The sequence below is a fragment of the Engystomops pustulosus genome, chromosome 2 (genome assembly GCF_040894005.1).
Source record: "Engystomops pustulosus chromosome 2, aEngPut4.maternal, whole genome shotgun sequence".
Lineage (NCBI taxonomy): Eukaryota > Metazoa > Chordata > Amphibia > Anura > Leptodactylidae > Engystomops > Engystomops pustulosus.
Genome location: NC_092412.1, coordinates 10,505,602 through 10,530,576, shown reverse-complemented (window position 1 = coordinate 10,530,576; position 24,975 = coordinate 10,505,602). Strand labels below are relative to the sequence as shown.

Below are 24,975 nucleotides of genomic sequence, written 5' to 3'. Positions count from 1 at the left end.
GTGGGGTTTGCCTCCCCTGCAACCACCTAGACTTCCGCCATGCATGTCAACCTGACCGACCATGATGCTGTGAGAATACATAGTACATGTGTACTATGTGCAGTGTCCTGTGTAGTGTGCAGGGGGCGCCAGATTCAGGATTTCTGGCGCACATTCTTCATGAATCTGGTGCCCCCTGCACTGCTTTGACAGACTGCACCAACTTTTTTTGGTGCACTTTTAACATGGGGCGTGCGACACATTTCTATTGGACTTCTATTGGATCAGTAAATGCAGGGACTATTTGAGCACAGCAGGTGGAAGGAGACTGAAGGCTGAGCGCTCTGTAGCACTGAGGTGTGGAATAACTGCAGCTGTCAGTGCTGTGCATGTGCCCGGCCCCTCCCACATCTGTGCATGTGCCTGGCCCCTCCCACATCTGCTTCTGTGTGGAACAGAGTAGAGGCTGAACAAGCATCATAATAACAAATAGAAAGGTATCTTTACTTCCAGGTAACCATTACAAATAGATTTTTGAAATATTTTAACCTCTTTGACAGCTTTTTGTAGTCAATTGTTTCGTGGCATAACCCCTTTAAGGGTTGATTGTTCCACATTTACATCCAGAAGTTATAGCTAGGGCCACCCTTATGAATTTCGGAGACCGTAACTTTGTGGGCTTCCCATGGGTAAGGGATTATGTACCTTTCTATTAGCCCCCTCATCATTGCCGAGCTTTGAAACTCCCCCCCAAAATGCCTCTTTGCCCCCCCCTGAGGACAATTTTCCCCCCAATTTTTTAGATTTCAAAGGGACAATAGGGAATCCATTTATCATTGTCATTTTGAGTTAATTATAAAGTGTAAAAAAAAAAAATTCTGTACATTTCAAAAATTGTTTCTCTAGTTTTTGTAACTAAAAATAAAAAAGGAAAAAAAAAATCTTGTCAATTTTTAACTAGTCCTACGTGTCACAAAAAGATTTTTTTAAAGCAAACCTGTCACCAGGAATGTCATTTTTAGCTTGTGCCAGGTTCCTGTAGCCAATGCGATGCCGATTTTAAAAGTGCCTTTGTCAGCATTCCGAATCCTTTCAGTGCTTTATAAAACTTTCATAAACTATTATTCACAAATAATAAATGTATCTGTCAATTTTAAATCTATATCTTCATTTACATTTGGAAATTATTGTTATATTTATATATAGACACATAGGTTTACAATTGGACTTATCTTACTATTGATAAGCCCCTACTGTCACTGGCTTCAATGATAACGCCCTTATTATTCATTGTATCTCTTCCCAAACTTTTTATCTTCTTCTTATTATTGCATATTATTACATTTTTTTTTTACTTTTCTTTTTTATATATACTTGTTTCTTTTCAATGTATACTTGTCCTTTACCAAATTTACAGAATTTTATTTCACTTGAAAAAGCGGGCTTTAGTTCCCCGAAACGCGTTGTGATGATCTGTGACCTATCCTTTCATTAATAATAAACCTATTCGAAGAGATTATACATGCCCGGTCTCGTTGTGCGCCTAGCGTTTCTACTCTTCCCGATTTGACTCCTAGACTCCAACCGGCCTAGTCCCCTGTGTTTGGAGAACATTTTGAAACAACGGCTGCCACTGACCACTGCCACCTCAAACTAACACTAGAGTTGTGCCTGGATGAGCACAACTCAACCAGGTGAGCAACCACATAACTATACAAAATACACGTATCCTAACAATACTACCCTATGAGCGCTTTTATTTTGTTTTTGCCATTTTTCCCTTAACTGGATGATGGGGGAGATTCTTCGTTGGGGTCCAGAGTGTCAGTCCCACTGTATGGTGGCGTCTCGGCCTATACCTGTCTTGGCCTTCTCCGTTACTCCCAAGCCTTTGAAGGGCCTACCAACGTGTTACCGGGATTTTGCCGATGTGTTCTCTAAGAAGCAGGCAGAGACATTGTCACCACACAGTCCCTATGACTGCCCTATAGATTTGTTGCCGAATACCTCTCCTCCCCGGGGACAGGTGTACCCTCTCTCCATTCCAGAGAACACTGCCATGTTGGAGTATATTAAAGAGAACCTGCAGAGAGGATTTATACGCAAGTTCTCCTCTCCAGCTGGTGCAGGGTTCTTTTTTGTGACCAAGAGAGATGGCTCCCTCCGCCCTTGCATTGATTATCGCAGACTTAACAAGATCACGGTTAAGAACCGCTATCCTATGCCTTTGATCACAGAGCTCTTTGACCGCTTGGCGGCTCCAAGATTTTCTCCAAGCCGGATCTTCGGTGGGCCTACAACCTTATCTGGATCTGCAAGGGTGACGAATGGAAGACAGAATTTAACACCCGAGATGGACATTTCGAGTACCTTGTGATGCCATTTGGACTTTGTAATGCTCCAGCTGTCTTCCAGGAATTCGTCGACATCTTCTGAGATCTGCTGTACACGTGTGTCGTGGTGTACCTAGACGACATTTTGGTGTTTTCCCCAGATCTTGAGGTGGATGCATCCTCTGTAGGTGCTGGTGCAGTGCTCACCCAGAAAGGGTCTACAGTCATGGCCAAAAGTTTTAAGAATGACACAAATATTATATTTTCACATGATCTGTGTGTTTGTCAGATGTTTTTATCACATACAGAAATACAAGTGCAATCATATTATGAGTAACAAAAGCTTTTATTGACAGTTAGAATGAGTTAATGCAGCACGTCAATATTTGCAGTGTTGACCCTTCTTCTTCAGGACCTCTGCAATTCTCCCTGGCAGCTCTCAATCAACTTCTGGACCAAATCCTGACTGATAGCCGTCCATTCTTGCACAATCAATGCTTGTATTTTGCCACAATTTGTTGCTTTTTGCTTGTCCACCCGTCTCTTGATGATTGACCACAAGTTCTCAATGGTATTAAGATCGGGGGAGTTTCCAGGCCATGGAGCCAAAATCTCTATGTTTTGTTCCCTGAGACATTTGGTTATCACCTTTGCCGTATGGCTAAAAGGCATTGTTCATCACCAAATTGCTCTTGGATGGTTGGGAGAAGTTGCTCCTGGAGGACATTCTGGTACCATTCTTTATTCATGGGTGTTTTTAGGCAAGACTATGAGACAGCCGATTCCCTTGGCTGAAAAGCAACCCCACACATGAATGTTGCAGGAGGCTTTACATTTGGCATGAGACAAGACTGGTGGTATCTCTCACCTTGTCTTCTCCGACCAAGCTGTTTTCCAGATGTTCCAGAAAGGGGATTCATCAGAGAAAATGACTTTACCCCAGTCCTCAGCAGTCCACTCCCTGTACCTTTTGCAGAATATCAGTCTGTCCCTGATGTTTTTTTCTTGAGAGAAGTGGCTTCTTTGCTGCCCTCCTTGACACCAGAGTCCTGGCGCTTGCTGGTCCTTCATGGGCGCCCTGGAGTCTTTTTGGCAACAATGGAACCTCTCTCTTTGAATTCCTTGATGATACAATAGATTGTTGACTGAGGAGCAATCTTTCTAGCTGCGATACTCTTCCCTGTTAGTCCAGTTTTGTGCAGTGCAATGATGACTGCACGTGTTTCTTTAGAGATAACCATGGTTAACAGAAGAGAAACAATGCCAAGCACCAGCCTCCTTGTAAAGTGTCCAGTGGTGTGATTCTTACTTTATTATGACAGATTGATCTCCAGCCCTGTCCTCATCAGCACCCACACCAGTGTTATAATAATTCTTTATTTATATAGCGCACACAGATTACGCAGCGCTGCACAAGCATGTCAAATTGGTCCCTGTCCCCAATGGGGCTCACAATCTAAACAACCTAACAGTATGTTTTGGAGTGTGGGAGGAAACCGGAGTACCCGGAGGAAACCCACGCAAACACGGAGAGAACATACAAACTCTTTGCAGATGTTGACCTGAGTGGGATTCGAACCCAGGACCCCAGTGCTGCAAGGCAGAAGTGCTACTCACTCAGCCACCTTGCCGCGCACAGTATTAATGGAGCAATCACTGAAACGACGTTAGCTGCTCCTCTTAAGGCGGGCCTGCAATGAAGTTGAAATGTGTTTTGGGGGAAAAAGTTCATTTTCTAGGCAAATATTAACTTTGCAATTAAAAAAGCTGATCACTCTTTATAACATTCTGGAGTATATGCAAATTGCCATTATAAAAACTGATGCAGTAGACTTTGTAAAAATGTACATTTGTATTATTCTCAAAACTTTTGGCCATGACTGTAAAGGCCGAACACTCACATGCGGATTCTTTTCTAAAACATACTCTCCCGCAGAGAGAAATTACTCTATTGGGGATAGAGAACTTTTAGCCATCAAACTTGCTTTGGAAGAATGGCGATATCTTTTGGAGGGAGCTCGCCATCCGGTCTGCGTATACAGGCAGTCCCCGGGTTACATACAAGATAGGGTTTGGAGGTTTGTTCTTAAGTTGAATTTGTATGTAAGTCAAAACTTTATATTTTAGAAATGAAGATCTAGACAAATTTTTTTTTTTTGTCCCAGTGACAATTGGAGTTTTAAAATTTTTGCTGTAATTGGACCAAGGATTATCAATAAAGCTTCATTACAGACACCTTACAGCTGATCATTGCAGTATGGGACTATAGTAAAGCATCCAGAAAGCTCCACCAGAGGTCACAGTGGGCAGAGGGGTCTGTCTGTAACTATGGGTTGTCTGTAAGTCGAGTGTCCTTAAGTAGGGGACTGCCTGTATATAGACCATAAAAACCTCTTGTATCTCCAGACAGCCCAACCTATTAATCCCAGGCAAGCCCGTTGGTCTCTTTTTTTTCTCTCGCTTTAACCTGATAATCCACTTTTGACCTGCGGAGAAGAATATCAAAGCTGATGCCCTTTCCTGTGCCTCCAGTGTCGTTGGAGAAGAGCCATTTCCTCAGCATATTACTTCTCCGGAACAGTTAGTAGTTGCTGCTCTGGTGGATCTTCAAGCTCCGCCTTCTTCCCACTATGCCCATCCTGAACTTCCATGTCTCCCTTCTGAAACCTTTCATCTTGAACCGCTTCTCTGAGCAACTTCATCCTCCTGCTCCAGAGGCTGACTCCGTGGATGTCTACGAGGTAAAAGAGGTACTGGACATGAAGACCGTGAGAGGGAAGCGGTTCTTCCTTGTTGACTGGAAGGGTTTTGAGCCTGAGGAGAATATTCTGGACCGTAACCTCCTGCAAAAGTTTCTTCAACCCAAGAAGAGGGGGAGGCTGAAGGGGGGGTACTGTCACAGGTGCTCCCATGACCCGTATAGTGGGCCGCGGGCTCACCCGTGCTTCTCTCCCCCCACTGGCGCATCACCAGTGCTTCTTAACTGTCCCGGCCGTCCGTGAGCGTTCCCGATTCCTAGGGCACGCTGGCTTCAGTAAGTGTAAAGGGCCAGCACGCCGCTAATTGGCGCTGGCCATTTTCAGAAAACTATTTAAACCTCTTCCAAAAAACGCTACCAGATCTTTGAGCTACCTAGCCATTGTGAAGTCTCCCAGCGTTTCTCCTGTGCTCCGTATTCCTGTTCCCATGCTCCTGTGTGTTCCTGTGTTTCCAATCCGCTCGGACCTGACTTCTCTGCTGCCTGCCCTGACCCTGAACTTCACTACAAGGCTGTCTCCTTCAAAGGTACCTCGACCTTGGCTGCCACCGTGGGCTAGTTGCACCTGCGGAACGACCTGGGGGTACCCCGCTGCAGCAAGACTATCCCGCTTTGCGGTGGTCTCTGGTGAAGACCAGGTGCCACTTAGATTCCGGTCCCAGGTGTTGGCTCCTGCGGTGGTCCAGAGGATCCACAGATCCCAAACCCTGACACATGTTAGGAGCTGACGGAGCGAGTCATGAACCCTCTATGAAGGTTCTAGAACCTGGTCATTATGTAAAAGCTGCAGATCCTGCCTGAACAGGCAATGGTTAGGTGGGTGTAAGTTAGTAACCAATGAGTTGGCTGGACTGTAAGCTGGAGTGTGATTGGAGAGATGCTATCACCTGATCAGAAGAATAAAACCCCTGGGCAGGAGGAGCACAGGTTCTTAGTCCAGACCTCATGGTCTTTCTACAGAGACAGAGTGAACAGAGAGAGACAGTGTGCAGTACACCTTTAGTACTGACACTTGACCTGATCCCAGGACCAGAGTCATGAGACTCAAATCCAGAGCTGCAGCTTTCACACCTTGCACACAGCTCCATCCCAGCCTGCATCTACTACCAGGCTGGTGCACTATTCCTGAGGACCTTCTCCACGACCACTCCAGTACCAGAATCTGCTGTTAACTGTTTAGGCCCGTTGCCTGCTACCTGTTCAATAAAGAAACGTGAGTTCATTTGCACAATGTTGCCTCAGTCTGATCCATGGATACGGCTGTCCCCATCCATTACCCAGGGACCTATCGTACACACTCAGGGGTTTCCCCAAGGAGAACCAGTACCTCAGCCTCTCCCTCCATATTTCTTGCACACAACCCCTGCTGGAGACCTGCCAGGCTGTGGGACAGCCCTCCGGTCCCCATACCAAGCACCATGACCACAGCGTGCCAAAGGCCGCAATCGACAGCCACTCTGGTATTCTGGGCGCCGGATGCCTCCAGGCCCCAAGAAAAGGCTAGGCCCCGGTGGGGATGTTGCATATATATATGTCTCTGTATAGGTGTGGGATGTATATATGACTATATACACTCACCGGCCACTTTATTAGGTACACCATGCTAGTAACGGGTTGGACCCCCTTTTGACTTCAGAACTGCCTCAATTCTTTGTGGCATAAATTCAACAAGGTGCTGGAAGCTCCTCAGAGATTTTGGTCCATAGTGACATGATGGCATCACACAGTTGCCGCAGATTTGTCGGCTGCACATCCATGATGCGAATCTCCCGTTCCACCACATCCCAAAGATGCTCTATTGGATTGAGATCTGGTGACTGTGGAGGCCATTTGTGTCCAGTGACCTCATTGTCATGTTCAAGAAACCAGTCTGAGATGATTCCAGCTTTATGACATGGCGCATTATCCTGCTGAAAGTAGCCATCAGATGTTACAGGGTACATTGTGGTCATAAAGGGATGGACATGGTCAGCAACAATACTCAGGTAGGCTGTGGCGTTGTAACGATGCTCAATTGGTACCAAGTGGCCCAAAGAGTGCCAAGAAAATATTCCCCACACCATGACACCACCACCACCAGCCTGACCCGCTGATACAAGGCAGGATGGATCCATGCTTTCATGTTGTTGACGCCAAATTCTGACCCTACCATCCGAATGTCGCAGCAGAAATCGAGACTCATCAGACCAGGCAACGTTTTTCCAATCTTCTACTGTCCAATTTCGATGAGCTTGTGCAAATTGTAGCCTCAGTTTCCTGTTCTTAGCTGAAAGGAGTGGCACCGGGTGTGGTCTTCTGCTGCTGTAGCCCATCTGCCTCAAAGTTCGACGTACTGTGCGTTCAGAGATGCTCTTCTGCCTACCAGTCTCGAACCAGTCTGCCCATTCTCCTCTGACCTCTGGCATCAACAAGGCATTTCCGCCCACAGAACTGCCGCTCACTGGATGTTTTTTCTTTTTCGGACCATTCTCTGTAAACCCTAGAGATGGTTGTGCGTGAAAATCCCAGTAGATCAGCAGTTTCTGAAATACTCAGACCAGCCCTTCTGGCACCAACAACCATGCCACGTTCAAAGGCCTCAAATCACCTTTCTTCCCCATACTGATGCTCGGGAGAACTGCAGGAGATTGTCTTGACCATGTCTATATGCCTAAATGCACTGAGTTGCCGCCATGTGATTGGCTGATTAGAAATTAAGTGTTAACGAGCAGTTGGACAGGTGTACCTAATAAAGTGGCCGGTGAGTGCATATATATATGTCTCTGTATACAGTATAGGTGTGGGGTGTATATGTGACTATGTATGGAGCTGTATATATAGGCCTCTGTATACAGTATAGGTGTGGGGTGTATATTATGACTATGTATGTAGCTGTATATATATGTCTCTGTATACAGTATAGGTGTAGATACATGGAAGTCTCTGTCCTCCCCTTCTCCTCTATACACACTGCAGCTTCCTATCCTCCCGTAGCCCCGCCCCTTCAGTGACATCACACTCCCTGGGTCACATGACTAGTGGATAGTGAGCAGGAGGCTCCGCCCCTCAGTGACATCACACTCCCAGGGTCACATGACTAGTGGATGGTGAGCAGGATGCCCCGCCTCTCAGTGACATCACACTCCCCGGGTCACATGACTAGTGGATAGTGAGCAGGAGACGTATATGAGGTAGAGAGTGTCCTGCACTGAGGAGAGAAGAGGTAAGTGACCAGAGGAGGGACTACAACTCCCAGCATGCTCCAGGAGCACACACACTATATGGAGGGACTACAACTCCCAGCATGCTCCAGGAGCACACACACTATATGGAGGGACTACAACTCCCAGCATGCTCCAGGAGCACACACACTATATGGAGGGACTACAACTCCCAGCATGCTCCAGGAGCACACACACTACATGGAGGGACTACAACTCCCAGCATGCTCCAGGAGCACACACACTATATGGAGGGACTACAACTCCCAGCATGCTCCAGGAGCACACACTATATGGAGGGACTACAACTCCCAGCATGCTCCAGGAGCACACACACATACACTATATGGAGGGACTACAACTCCCAGCATGCTCCAGGAGCGCACACACTATATGGAGGGACTACAACTCCCAGCATGCTCCAGGAGCACACACACTATATGGAGGGACTACAACTCCCAGCATGCTCCAGGAGCACACACACTATATGGAGGGACTACAACTCCCAGCATGCTCCAGGAGCACACACACTATATGGAGGGACTACAACACTAGGAGCACACCCTGCACTTGTACAGGAGCTGAGTGGATAGGGCGTGGGAGGGTGGGGGTTGTAGTTGCTGTGGTGTCACAGAGCAGTGAATGCAGTTGGTTACGGACATCACTGGAGAAGTTGTCCCCATTCATTGAGTCTCTTATCTTCCAGGGGTTTCCAGGGACGTGTCTGTATACACAGTACAATGCGCTGTATACAGTGATTCTCCGGTCACCCCCTGGGGAGGGGGGTGGGGGGGTGGATTCCTTGGTACTTGGTGTCCCGGTGATTGTTACACACAGTTGGAGATCAGGTTACAGTTACATACGTACGCTGCAGGAGGCGAGTCCTTACATGTTTCTGGTTCCTAAGCTACAGGAGGTTGTGATACATCAGGGTCTCAGAAACCTCCATCAGTGGTCACCACCAGCATCGGAGCTTCCAAGGATCCAGAAGAAAGGTTCTTTAGTCTCCACAGAAGTTGGGGCTCTGTCCTGAGCCCTTAGTCTTTCAGTGTTTGAAGCCAGTCTATCAATCAGTCCTCAAACTTCCGAGAACTATTAGTGGTCCTAAACACATTGCAGCCCATCCTACCAAAAATCAGGAGAGTCATGACGGACAACCATAGCACGACAAGAAGTCAAGACATTAAGACGGGAGAACGTTCAGCAAACCAAAACCTCTTCATGGAAATAACCCAGTAGATAGATTCACTCGCCACCAGTGAAAAAAACTAAAAGGGGAGGTTCTGCGGTCTCAGCTGAAGGGACAAGTTGCTACTATAGATGGAATTTTCGTCTCTACTAATATGAAAGACACCAGAAGCACCAAGCCACGGGTAACTTCATATGTCAGGCTTCAGGGATAGTGGACCCCCTGGACCACCGCGGACAATGACACAAGCCGACACCTGGGACCGGAGTCTAAGTGGCATCCGGTTTTCATCAGAGCTTGGTGCAAAGCGGGTTGGACTTGTTGCGGCGTGGTACCACCAGGTTATTCCACAGGTGCAACTTTGTCCGTGGTGGCAGCCAAGGCGAGGTACAGTCAGAAGGCAAGTTCATGGTTGGGGACAGGCAGGAGGTCAAGACGGACGGCAAAGGTTCAGGGTCGGAGGCAGAGCAGAAGGTCAAGGCTGGCAATGGAGGAGCGTAGATGGAACACGGTCCGGGGTCAGAACGGGAAGTCAATACACAGGAATGTCGCAAGGGTACTAGCTTTCTAGATCCGGTGGGGAATGCTGGGAGAAGCCGGGTAATCAGCGGTAATCAGCGGTGCGCTGGCCCTTTAGACTTATGAGCGTCGGCCCAATGTTGGTTAAAGAATTGACATTTTAACTAAAGAGTAGTATAAAAAGTTACAAAGCTGCGGAGTGTAAACCAGCAAAGCAGTCCGAGATACACCGACGTCCCTCATCATAGAGAACGGAGCATGAGAGATAAAAGTGGCTACACCAACACCAACGTTCAATTGAATGCAGTAGGAATGAGCAGATCCGACCCAGAGGGCAGCCGCAAGTGGGGCTTACCCAGAAAATAAATCTGGTTGATGAGCCGCTTAGCTAAGTGTCTATACCCACAGCATCGTCTACCACACTGATAGTAACCGAGTGTCTATACCGACAGCATCTTCTACCACACTGATAGTAACCGAGTGTCTATACCCACAGCATCTTCTACCCCACTGATAGTAACCGAGTGTCTATACCCACAGCATCTTCTACCCCACTGATAGTAACCGAGTGTCTATACCCGTAGCATCTTCTACCACACTGATAGTAACCGAGTGTCTATACCCACAGCATCTTCTACCACACTGATAGTAACCGAGTGTCTATACCCACAGCATCGTCTACCCCACTGATGGTAACCGAGTGTCTATACCCACAGCATCTTCTACCCCACTGATGGTAACCGAGTGTCTATACCCACAGCATCTTCTACCCCACTGATGGTAACCAAGTGTCTATACCCACAGCATCTTCTACCACACTGATAGTAACCGAGTGTCTATACCCACAGCATCTTCTACCACACTGATAGTAACCGAGTGTCTATACCCACAGCATCTTCTACCACACTGATAGTAACCGAGTGTCTATACCCGTAGCATCTTCTACCACACTGATAGTAACCGAGTGTCTATACCCACAGCATCTTCTACCACACTGATAGTAACCGAGTGTCTATACCCACAGCATCTTCTACCACACTGATAGTAACCGAGTGTCTATACCCACAGCATCTTCTACCCCACTGATAGTAACCGAGTGTCTATACCCGTAGCATCTTCTACCCCACTAATAGTAACCGAGTGTCTATACCCGTAGCATCTTCTACCCCACTGATAGTAACCGAGTGTCTATACCCGTAGCATCTTCTACCCCACTGATAGTAACCGAGTGTCTATACCCGTAGCATCTTCTACCCCACTGATAGTAACTGTGTGTCTATACCCGTAGCATCTTCTACCCCACTGATAGTAACCGAGTGTCTATACCCGTAGCATCTTCTACCACACTGATAGTAACCGAGTGTCTATACCCGTAGCATCTTCTACCACACTGATAGTAACCGAGTGTCTATACCCGTAGCATCTTCTACCACACTGATAGTAACCGAGTGTCTATACCCACAGCATCTTCTACCACACTGATAGTAACCGAGTGTCTATACCCACAGCATCTTCTACCCCACTGATAGTAACCGAGTGTCTATACCCACAGCATCTTCTACCACACTGATAGTAACCGAGTGTCTATACCCACAGCATCTTCTACCCCACTGATAGTAACCGAGTGTCTATACCCGTAGCATCTTCTACCCCACTGATAGTAACTGAGTGTCTATTCCCGTAGCATCTTCTACCACACTGATAGTAACTGTGTGTCTATACCCGTAGCATCTTCTACCACACTGATAGTAACCGAGTGTCTATACCCACAGCATCTTCTACCACACTGATAGTAACCGAGTGTCTATACCCACAGCATCTTCTACCCCACTGATAGTAACTGAGTGTCTATTCCCGTAGCATCTTCTACCACACTGATAGTAACTGTGTGTCTATACCCGTAGCATCTTCTACCACACTGATAGTAACCGAGTGTCTATACCCGTAGCATCTTCTACCCCACTGATAGTAACTGAGTGTCTATTCCCGTAGCATCTTCTACCACACTGATAGTAACTGTGTGTCTATACCCGTAGCATCTTCTACCACACTGATAGTAACCGAGTGTCTATACCCACAGCATCTTCTACCACACTGATAGTAACCGAGTGTCTATACCCACAGCATCTTCTACCCCACTGATAGTAACCGAGTGTCTATACCCACAGCATCTTCTACCACACTGATAGTAACCGAGTGTCTATACCCACAGCATCTTCTACCCCACTGATAGTAACTGAGTGTCTATTCCCGTAGCATCTTCTACCACACTGATAGTAACTGTGTGTCTATACCCGTAGCATCTTCTACCACACTGATAGTAACCGAGTGTCTATACCCACAGCATCTTCTACCCCACTGATAGTAACTGAGTGTCTATTCCCGTAGCATCTTCTACCACACTGATAGTAACTGTGTGTCTATACCCGTAGCATCTTCTACCACACTGATAGTAACCGAGTGTCTATACCCGTAGCATCTTCTACCCCACTGATAGTAACTGAGTGTCTATTCCCGTAGCATCTTCTACCACACTGATAGTAACTGTGTGTCTATACCCGTAGCATCTTCTACCACACTGATAGTAACCGAGTGTCTATACCCACAGCATCTTCTACCACACTGATAGTAACCGAGTGTCTATACCCGTAGCATCTTATATTACAGTGACAATGTCTTGTTCAATTCTCCACAACATCCACCACCTTCTGATACAGCCTGTAGTATTAGGAGACTTTGAATCATATGGTGGATGAGTATCTGTTGTCATGTCTTCTGGTACTGAATAAATGTCCTGCTCATTCAACATCTAAGTAAATTGGACAGGTAGCCAGAATTTGCCCTCTATGACTTGGAGGTGCTATTCTATCGGAACAGGTGTTGAGTGCTGCTTGGCTTTAATCACCAACAAGAGGATCCACCTATCCACAGCCAACATGGACATCCCTACATTCAGTAAGATGAACTAGGCTTGGATCCCACATTACTTGACTTTGCCAGTGCATGACTAAGTGGTTAAGGTGTTGGCTACCTCCTTCGCCACCTCTTTAACATCTTCCGCCACATCCAACCCGTCCTCACCTCACCCCCCATTTTTTTTGAAAGGAATGAGTATTTTGAATGACCTCAGAAGGCTCGTTACAAGGAGAGATAGGACCCCATAGCATTCCTCAGAGATTTTGGTCCATATTGACATGATGACATCACACAGTTGCCGCAGATTTGTCGGCTGCACATCCATGATGCGAATCTCCCGTTCCACCACATCCCAAAGATGCTCTATTGGATTGAGATCTGGTGACTGTGGAGGCCATTTGTGTCCAGTGACCTCATTGTCATGTTCAAGAAACCAGTCTGAGATGATTCCAGCTTTATGACATGGCGCATTATCCTGCTGAAAGTAGCCATCAGATGTTACAGGGTACATTGTGCTCATAAAGGGATGGACATGGGCAGCAACAATACTCAGGTAGGCTGTGGCGTTGTACCAAGGGGCCCAAAGACACCATGACACCACCACCACCAGCCTGAGCCGCTGATACAAGGCAGGATGGATCCATGCTTTCATGTTGTTGACGCCAAATTCTGACCCTACCATCCGAATGTCGCAGCAGAAATCGAGACTCATCAGACCAGGCAACGTTTTTCCAATCTTCTACTGTCCAATTTCGATGAGCTTGTGCAAATTGTAGCCTCAGTTTCCTGTTCTTAGCTGAAAGGAGTGGCACCCGGTGTGGTCTTCTGCTGCTGTAGCCCATCTGCCTCAAAGTTCGACGTACTGTGCGTTCAGAGATGCTCTTCTGCCTACCTTGGTTGTAACGGGTGGCGATTTGAGTCACTGTTGCCTTTCTATCAGCTCAAACCAGTCTGCCCATTCTCCTCTGACCTCTGGCATCAACAAGGCATTTCCGCCCACAGAACTGACGCTCACTGGATGTTTTTTCTTTTTCGGACCATTCTCTGTAAACCCTAGAGATGGTTGTGCGTGAAAATCCCAGTAGATCAGCAGTTTCTGAAATATTCAGACCAGCCCTTCTGGCACCAACAACCATGCCACGTTCAAAGGCACTCAAATCACCTTTCTTCCCCATACTGATGCTTGGTTTGAACTGCAGGAGATTGTCTTGACCATGTCTACATGCCTAAATACACTGAGTTGCCGCCATGTGATTGGCTGATTATAAATTAAGTGTTAACGAGCAGTTGGACAGGTGTACCTAATAAAGTGGCCGGTGAGTGTATACCTACATACATTTATACACTCATGCACACATATAGAGCATATACACACACATACAGTATATACATACATACACCATGTACACATACATTTTATACACATCACAGATACACACACATGTACAGCATGTATACATCACCTGTATGTTATATACATATTACACTGTACAATGTGCATCCTCCATTCTTTAGTGTCGTTAGATGACGGGGCCCCCTGACATAGCGGCTGCTACCACACAGAAAATCACTGCTCTGCTGTATTTTTTTTTTCCACCATTCCTCTTGTCTCTTCCACAGTTCCGACTCTTGTCGGTTCCTTGGCCATAAATTTGTAACCAAAGATTTTCTAAAGGTTCTCTTTTGGATTGAGATCAGGACTCTGGTCTGTGGCTATTTCATTATTTCTGTTTCAGGGAACTGCTTTACCTGTTTCGCTGTGTGACGTTGGGCATTGTCCTACATGAAAGTTGCTGCCTGATTGAGTGAAAAAAGCAAGGAAAGAGCAACGTGTTGTTGACTTTCTGATACAGACTTGCATTCACTCTGTTGCCATGTAGCTGTAGTAGAGGTCCAACCCCCTGCGACAGAAAACATTCCCCAAACCCTGACACATCCTCCACCACTTTTCACTGACTTCTTCACACACTTTGGGTTCAGTCTTTCCCCAGTTTGTCGACAACTATAAGGTTTCCAATCAGATCCAAACAACTTACTAAAATGAACTGTGGTACACTTCTCTGTCCACACAACATGCTCTTCAGCAAAGTTCCCTTCTCTTTCTTCAGTCACTTTGGAATGGCACTGTGTGTTTTTGCTAAGTAGGGTGAAAATTGCAAAGTTAGGCGGCTTGTCAGATAGATAAGGAAATTAGCACCAGGTGTCAGATTTAAACCAATAAGGTATCTGAACGTGTTCTCTAATTTTTATCAGTGTCTTTTACAATTATGTAATTTACATTTTTATTTTGTGCTGTAAAATATATACAGTGTATGAAATAAGCTTAAAATACTGAGATATTAGTCATGTTAGGATATATTTATATAGGACACACAATGACCATGACATTTAGGAAACGTTGTACATATTGATAACTGAAGTCTCTAATTCTCTGAAAACCTAAGGGGTTTGCAGCAGTCACATAGTCCAGCGTTATAACTCTTCCAATATAGTTTACCTCATCATTTCTCTCAAAGATGATCCTTTCCATCAATGATCCACCAGGGATCCGGGAGAAGGACAGAGAGCAGATGGCGGCCAGGATCCTGGAGCTCACCCTGGAGATGATCTCCTTGATAACCGGAGAGGTGAGAGTCTCCCAGGACACGGCTCTTATCTCTAGGAATAACAGCGGGAAATGACTGGAGAGGTGAAGGATTCTTAGGATCTATGTAGTGATCAGTGTCTCCCCATACACAGGATTACACAGTAGTGAAGAAGTCGTCTGGTGAGTGTGTGACCCCCCGTGTGTCAGGAGGATGGACCCAGAGCCCCATCACCGAGCCTCCACCTCATTCACTGATACATGAGCAGAAGATCCTAGAACTTACCTCCAGGATCACTGAGCTGCTGAGCGGAGAGGTGAGCGCTGCCGGGAATGCTGGGACATTGTACAATAACACAAGGGAGGGGTCTGGGTGATGACTGTGTCATTGTGGGTGTCAGGTTCCTATAAGGTGTCAGGACGTCACTGTCTATTTCTCCATGGAGGAGTGGGAGTATATAGAAGGACACAAGGACCAGTACAAGGACATCATGATGGAGGACCACCAGCCCCTCACATCACCAGGTAAGAGGAGACCTTCCTGATTATAGAGGACAGAGCAGGTGTGAGGTCACCTCCTCCATCATCTCATCATCACATATAGACAATGTATCAGTCACTGTGTATATTTCCTATAGATGGATCCAGTCAGAGAAATCGACCAGAGAGATGTCCCAGTCCTGGAGATTCCCGAGATATTACACAGGAACCAGAGAGATGTCCCAGTCCTGAAGATTCCCGAGATATCAAAGAGGAACCAGAGAGATGTCCCAGTCCTGGAGATTCCCGAGATATTACACAGGAACCAGAGAGATGTCCCAGTCCTGGAGATTCCCGGGATATTACACAGGAACCAGAGAGATGTCCCAGTCCTGGAGATTCCCGAGATATCAAAGGGGAAGCAGAGAGATGTCCTAGTCCTGATGATCTCCCAGATATTAAAGAGGAACCGGAGAGAAGTCCCAGTCTTGTATATTTTCATATTGTAAAGCTGGAGCCAGCGGAGAATATCCTTGATCATCAGGTAGATTGAGTTGGGATTCAGTTGGTGGTGATCTATGAAATGTTGATAGTTGTTGTGGTGGGACATAACTGCAAATAATTTCTAAATTTCACTAGACATTGTTTTATAGGACATATGGTGTCCATGAGTCTCCACCTCAGGATCGGGTCACATCGGGTTAGGCAGTAATATAACCGTAACTATGATGTTGATCCCGTCTCCTCCTGCAGGAGATTATTCCCCTTAGTTCCTGGTTCTAGAGGTTTCTGTCCTCCTTATGTGTGAGGGGAATAAGTTGAGGGGCAGCTAAAATCCCCCCTAGCAAATCATTGATTTAGGAGGGTGTCCAGTTCCACTTTTATTGTAGGGAACAGAAAGATCCTGGGAACAGAAAGATGGTGCACTTAGTAATGCACACAGTCATGTAGTAATGCACTGTAATACAAGGTGTGCAGACACATACAATGCAACAATGAGGATGAACATCCATAGATACAAGGACGTGTGCTGTCTTATATATGACCAGCACAGAGCTAGGGGTAGGGGATAGGAGATGGGGACATGGTAACATTATAATATGCATTAACATATAAACTACAGGGCTGGGTGGGAACTAGAAACATACCAGCGAAGCTTCCGTAGACTGGTGGACGGAGGATGGAGGACGGTGCTACCATCTCCACTGGAGGGTCTTCAGAAAATGGCTCCTGTATAGCAGAATGATGTTAGCAGGTCAAGGGGTGAAAACTACAGTGGCCTCCATGGGACAAAATTGGTATTTTAGAGAAACACATAATGAACAATTAAGGCCTCTAGATGGCGCTGTAACAATTAACAGTTAATACATATTAAATTAACATTACAAATTTCTGAAGGCAAGACAAGGTTTCTGTCCATCACTTGGGTATAAGAGAATCTCTGGAGACATTTCCTTGTTTTCTCAGGTCCTTCATGTTGGATCTTTCCAGGAAAGTTGTGGTGGAAGGAGGAGCGGAGAGGAAATCCCCTCATCAGTGACAGAGGAGGGTAAGAGCCTTTCATGTATCTTGTGGGTTATTCTTCCCTTATACATTGCAGGGAGAGGTCACATCCAGGGGAGGAGATGGAGATGACATAGACACCGGCTCATCTGTCTCTGGTCTCCTCCTCCCGTCAGTGGGATCTGTCGATATTCACAGGTTGTTTTATTACGTGTGGAAGGAATACTTCTCTCCTTTAGACATTTCAGGCTGACTATCTAGGGATGGGCTTCTGGGTGCTTACGATACCCAGTGGTTACTTGCTCTGCAATGTCTCAACAAACCCTTACTCCATACTTGCATACATTTTTACTCTCTAGTAAGGTCTTATATTGGGCAAACCATCTCTGGGAGCATGGCAGCACTGGAACCGCAAACTTGGCAACATTTCTGGAATCACTCAGAACTGTATTTGTAGAAATGTGTTGGACAAGAGGCTCTGAGAGTTGGACAGTAGACCATTCAGTTCCATACTCTTGCTGAATTTTTCTTGGAATAGTGATGCCTTCGTCGCCCCTTTTTGGAACTTTCTGGAAGGGATATGGCAGCTAAGACAAACTCATTCCCCGGCCATGTGCTGTGGTCATGTGGAAAGAGGATTCCAAGACTGGCACTAAAATTTGCCCCATCTTACCTCCTCTATTCCTTTCCAAGATGAGCCGATGAAAGCAGAGGGGACGTGTCTATGAGCAAGAGTGTGTTATGCAGGCAGACAAAGAATTATATTTTGCTGCCCCAAGAATTTTAGACCATTCCAGTCCATATAAATAGTCCTAAAATGAAGGATAAACCTCCAAACTGTGTCTCTACACTCAAGATATAGATATAGAGCGTCGTATAGTAGTCAGATAAAAGGATTCTGATCCAGGTTGTCCTAATGACATTGAGGTTCAGATTTCAGAAAATAGGCCACCATTCAGACTCCTCCGCTATTTGTCTCTTCTCCTTTTGTCCTCCACACTCACAAGGTTTCTAGAGGAATACAGCGTATCCCATAGTGTACTTCTGTTTATTTACAATTTCTTTGTTAAAAACCTCATTTCATAAGAGCCCTCGTGCAGAACGTCGGTTAATAAACCCCCAACCATGGGCTCCGCTCCTTTGCTTCGTCCGGGGCATGGCTAACATCATTTCCTACTATTATTTTTATACTCTCCACTATTGGAGCTGTCCACTACTAAGTTTGCCTTTTTGGGGGTAGTTCCCAAGAGAAAAGGAGGCGTGTATAAGTTTAAAGTGAAGGCGGTTCCTCTATAGGTCCGACCATTTTTAAACATGTGATATGTGATTGGTTAGTAGTCCGCCAGGTTGGGAGCGTTCCCAAGTGGGTGCGTACAACCTCGAAGTAGCACAAGTTCTCTCTAAGGTCCGAGAGATGGTGTATAGAGTAAACGCTATATGATTGGAGGAATCGGTCGTGTGGTGTTTTATTTTTTAAACAATAATAGTAAATGACAAAGTGGTAAATTCAAAATTTTGATTACAGAAAGATGCAGTCTGATGTTTTATGTATATATAGTGAGATGTGTTTGTAAAATCTGAATATATCGAAAGGTGTTTTAATATAAGATTCATAACTTTGTGGAAAAGTATAAAAATGTAATAGCCAATGACGATAGCCATGCCCCGGACAAAGCAAAGGAGCGAAGCCCATGATCGGGTGTTTATTAACCGACGTTCTGCACGACTTTTTTAAAAAAAATAAAATGTGATTTTTAACAAAGAAATTGTGAGTAAACTACAATAAAAGATAAAGTTTTCACACTACGGGCTACACTATATTTCCATAATTTCCTCTAGAAACTTTTATTATTTATATGAGTGTGGAAGACAAAAGGAGATGAGAAGTCTGAATGGAGGCCTATCTTCTGAAATCTGAACCTTGATGTCATTGGGAGAACCTGGATCGGAATCCTTTTAGGTGTTTATTACTCTTCCAGTGCTAAAAAATAGAGCTTTGAATGCACAATTTGTGACAAATAAATGAATATAGATGATTTTACTTTATTTTTGCTTGTAAAAAAGTTTGATTTCTTTTTTACTTTTACTTTTAATTTCTTTTTTAATTCTTTCTATATTTTTTTTAGGAGACAAAAGTACAAGAGGTCCCCATGGACAGCTTTCACCTCCTGAAAGTGAGAGGAGTTTAACTCAAAAATCACATCTTGTTATCCCTCAGACAATTCACACAGGAGAGAAGCCGTTTTCATGTAGTGAATGCGGACAATGTTTTATGCATAAATCACAATTTGTTAGACACCAGAGAAGCCACACAGGGGAGAAGCCATTTTCATGTCCCGAATGTGGGAAATGTTTTGCTTATAAATCAAGTCTTGTTCACCATCAAGGAACTCACACAGGAGAGAAGCCATTCTCATGTACTGAATGTGGAAGATGTTTTACGGTGAAATCAGTCCTTATTGCACATGAGAGAACTCACACAGGGGAGAAGCCATTTCCATGTACTGAATGTGGGAAATGTTTTACCCAGAAATCCCTTCTTGTTAGACACCAGAGAACTCACACAGGGGAGAAGCCATTTCCATGTACTGAATGTGGGAAATGTTTTACCCAGAAATCCCTTCTTGTTAGACACCAGAGAACTCACACAGGGGAGAGGCCATTTACATGTCCTGAATGTGGGAAATGTTTTAATTGTAAATCGGATCTTGGTAAACATCAGAGAATTCACACAGGGGAGAAGCCCTTTTCATGTCCTGAATGTGGGAAATGTTTTGCAGAAAAATCAAGTCTTGATCAACATAGGACAGCCCACACAGGGGAGAAGCCATTTTCGTGTCCTGAATGCGGCAAATGTTTTGGAAGCAAAATCTATCTAAATAAACACAAAAAGAACTCACACAGGAGAGAAGCCATATCCTAATGAATGTGGGAATTGTTTTAGCAAGAAATCATTCCTTCTTAAACACAAGAGAACTCACACAGCGGAGAAGCCATTTTCATGTACCGAATGTGGGAAGTGTTTTAGTGCAAAATCAGATCTTGTTGAACATCAGAGAATTCACACAGGCGAGAAGCCATTTTCAAGTACTGATTGTGGTAAATGTTTTAGATCTAGGTCAGGTTATTTGAAGCATGATAAAACCCACAGAGGGGAGAAGCCATTTATGTGTCTTGAATGTGGGAAATGTTTCATTCAAAAAAAACATCTTTATGCACATCAAAGAATTCACACAGGGGAGAAACCATTTTCCTGTTCTGAATGTGGGAAAAGTTTTACCCAGAAATCTGTTCTTGTTCACCATCAGATAATTCACACAGGGGAGAAGCCATTTTCATGTACTGAATGTGGGAGATGTTTTAGCAAGAAATCAATCCTTCTTAAACACGAGAGAACTCACACAGGAGAGAAGCCATTTTCATGTAATGAATGTGGAAGATGCTTTAACCGTGCATCAAATCTGGTCAGACATAGGAGAACTCACACAGGGGAGAAGCCATGTTCATAATGCAAGAAATTATAATTGGCCGATGTAAATGAACATTTCTCTGTATTTTGGGGAGAGAGAAGCCTCAGAGATATCTAACAATAAATCCATTGTTAATTTCTCCCAATAAAGTTTAAAAGCTTCATCCAAATCAATATGTTCTCTGCTAGATGAAGGCTTGTCCTCCCTTTTAAAGGTTGATTGTTCCACATTTACATCAAGAAGTTATAGCTAGGGCCACCCTTATGAATTTCGGAGACCCTAGCTTTGTGGGCTTCCCATGGGAAAGGGATTATGTACCTTTGTATTGGCCCCCTCATCGTTGCCGAGCTTTGAAACCCCCCAAAATGCCTCCCCCCCCCCCCCCCCTCAGGACATTTTTCCTCCAATTTTTTTTATTTCAAAGGGACAATCCCTTTATAAATGTCATTTTGAGTTCATTCGAAAATGTAAAAAAAGTAGTGTACATTACAAAAAAATGTTTGTTTCTCTATTTTTTGTAACTAAAAATAAAATTAATAAAAACAAAAAAAAAAATCTTGTCCATTTTTAACTAGCTCTATGTGTCACAAAAAGATTTTTAAAGCAAACCTGTCCCCAGGAATGTCCCTATTGGAAGGTTCCTGTAGCCAAAGTGATTCTGATTTTAAAGGTGCCTTTGTCAGCATTCCGAATCCTTTCAGTGCTTTATAAAACTTTATTTCATATCACCTGTGAGTGGGACATTTGCATTTCTCTTGAACCATCTTAAAAATTGTTCCAGTGATCCCCAAATGCCACAAAATTTTGAGACAAACTGCACCCCCGTCTGTGACGGTATTTTCAGAAAAGCTATGGGGGCAGATACTTTTTATTGTTTTTAAAAATTTTATAAGACAATACAGGTAAACATAAGCAACCGGTTTTCCAGATGAGCGCAGAAGTCTATAACATTGTGTAGAGAATCGCAGGCTCCTGAAGGAAGCCCACATTTTGATTAACCGTCCAGACGCTGGAGCAATTTATAGTGCCCAATGAGAGTCCAAAAAGTGCTGAAACCCAAAACAACACAATACCAAGATGGAAGCAAACACAGTGACATCTAAGAAAATGACAACATAAAGGTTACAGATGGAATATTTGAAGAGCCAAAAATGTAACACCCCCCCCCCCCCCCCCGGGACATCATCCCAAAATTTGACAAAAACTCCTATGGCTCTCCGATAAATATCCAAGGATACATATTATTCCTGAACATGATACACCAGTTCCATACACGGTTCCAGAACAGTTCTGCATCAAATGTGTCTGCCCGGCCCTAGATTCCCATCACTGTGAACAAGTGTCCGCTTCCCTATATCGCATTTTAACCTACATCCTATTTTGTACACGGTACATCCTGTTGCGGCTCCTGGTGTATGAAGAGGGCCACAGCCTGAGGCCTCTTCATGCAGAACATCGCCAACATCGTTGTTAAGCATTTCACCCGATGTGCCGCTGCCATCTTGGGCCATGATGTCACCATGGGGCTGTGATCCTTTGCTATCTGAGACTCCCAGGTCAATCATTCAGCACAATCTGTAACAGTGTGCCTGTGGCACACTGTTATGGATCTGCAGGAATAATCCTCATATACTACAATACAGTATACTGTATTTATATTTTTCTTAGGACTGATAAAACAAAATAATGAACTTATCAGGTATCGCCACGCCCCAGAATGCCCTGTCTATCAAAATATAAAAACGGTTATTTCCAGCGTTGAACAATGTAACACAAAATGGCTCCACGTGGCAGAAACGCAGAAAAAGGGACGCATCCTCCATTCCCCAAGAAACCTGATCCTAGTATCACATGTAGGAAGCGATTCCAGACTTGTAGGGGCTAAAAAGGGGCCAGCCCAGGACCCATAGCAGTCTTCATCCTCTACTTTTACTAGTTTACACTAGTGTTGTACGATGTATCACAAATTTCAGTACCTTTTCAGTTTTAGAAGTGGCAAAACGGTTCAATACCAGGATTGTGTGCTGAAAATTCCCCACTTGGCTTATACTCAGGTTTATGTGCTGGTGCACATGTAGTAAGAAGACGATCTGCCCGGGGCATCAGAATGGTGAGTACTCAGTTTATTTTTTTATGTGCTGGGCATATTGGGGGCTGGCTATATACTAAAGGGGACTGGCTGGCTATATACTACAGGGAGCTGACTCTATACTACAGAGGGCTGGCTATATACTAAAGAGGACTGGCTGGCTATATACTAAAGGGGACTGGCAGGATATATACTACAGGGGCCTCACTATACTACAGGGGGCTGGCTATATACTGAAAAGTTGAAAGAGTCCAGCTCACCTCACGCCAAACAGGAGAATCCAATGAAGCACGGACTGCCCCACTGCAAGGGCTGCAACAGGTTAACAGACGTAGGAAAAAAGGATTCCGTGTCCAGCTTCATCCAAGATAATCCACACTTTTATTAGGGCATAATTGTTAAAATTCCAGAGTGTTACATGGCTGGCTATATACTACAGGGGGCTGTCAGGCTATATACTACTGAGGGCTGTCAGGCTATATACTACTGGGGACTGGCTGGCTATATACTATTGGGGACTAGCTGGTTATATACTACAGGGGGCTGGCAGGCTATATACTACAGGGGGCTGGCAGGCCATATACTACAGGGGGCTGGCTATATAATACTGATTTGGCAAGCTCTGTGTACTGCTTTGTAATCTGTGTGCTATATAAATAAAGGAATTATTATTATAGACTACATGGGGGCTGGCTGGCTATATATAACTGGGGCTGGCTGGCTATACACTACAGGGGGCTGGCTATATACTACTGGGGGCTGGCTATATACTACTGGGGGCTTGCTGGCTATCTATTGCAGGGGTTTGTCAGGCTGTATATACTACTGGGGGCTGGCTGGCTATATAATACTGGTGGCTGGCTGTCTATACTACTTGGGGCTGGCTTGCTGTATATATTACTGGAGGGGTGGCTGGCTATATACTACTGGGGGCTGGCAGGCTATATACTACTTGGGACTGGCTATATGCTGAGGAGACTGTGACCAATGCATTTCCCACCCTAGGCTTATACTCAAGTCAATAGGTTTTGCCAGTTTTTGGTGGTAAAATTAGGTGCCTCAGTTTATATATATACACTCACCGGCCGCTTTATTATGTACACTATGCTAGTAACGGGTTGGACCCCCTTTTGCCTTCAGAACTGCCTCAATTCTTCGTGGCATAGATACAACAAGGTGCTGGAAGCTCCTCAGAGATTTTGGTCCATATTGACATGATGGCATCACACAGTTGCCGCAGATTTGTCGGCTGCACATCCATGATGCGAATCTCCCGTTCCACCACATCCCAAAGATGCTCTATTGGATTGAGATCTGGTGACTGTGGAGGCCATTTGTGTCCAGTGACCTCATTGTCATGTTCAAGAAACCAGTCTGAGATGATTCCAGCTTTATGACATGGCGCATTATCCTGCTGAAAGTAGCCATCAGATGTTACAGGGTACATTGTGCTCATAAAGGGATGGACATGGTCAGCAACAATACTCAGGTAGGCTGTGGCGTTGTACCAAGGGGCCCAAAGAGTGCCAAGAAAATATTCCCCACACCATGACACCACCACCACCAGCCTGAACCGTTGATACAAGGCAGGATGGATCCATGCTTTCATGTTGTTGACGCCAAATTCTGACCCTACCATCCGAATGTCGCAGCAGAAATCGAGACTCATCAGATCAGGCAACGTTTTTCCAATCTTCTACTGTCCAATTTCGATGAGCTTGTGCAAATTGTAGCCTCAGTTTCCTGTTCTTAGCTGAAAGGAGTGGCACCCGGTGTGGTCTTCTGCTGCTGTAGCCCATCTGCCTCAAAGTTCGACGTACTGTGCATTCAGAGATGCTCTTCTGCCTACCTTGGTTCTAATGGGTGGCAATTTGAGTCACTGTTGCCTTTCTATCAGCTCGAACCAGTCTGCCCATTCTCCTCTGACCTCTGGCATCAACAAGGCATTTCCGCCC

At 45.1% G+C, this 24,975-nt stretch overlaps 1 protein-coding gene across 1 annotated transcript in view; it reads left to right on the top strand.

The window, feature by feature from the left end:
* Nucleotides 1-24,975, top strand: part of LOC140116886 (uncharacterized) — a 49,148-nt gene that overhangs the window by 7,109 nt on the left and 17,064 nt on the right. Inside the window, 3 exon segments of the mRNA XM_072133320.1 lie at nucleotides 3,917-3,940; nucleotides 19,764-20,354; nucleotides 20,356-20,964. Of these exon segments, the coding sequence (XP_071989421.1) occupies nucleotides 3,917-3,940; nucleotides 19,764-20,354; nucleotides 20,356-20,964 (1,224 nt within the window).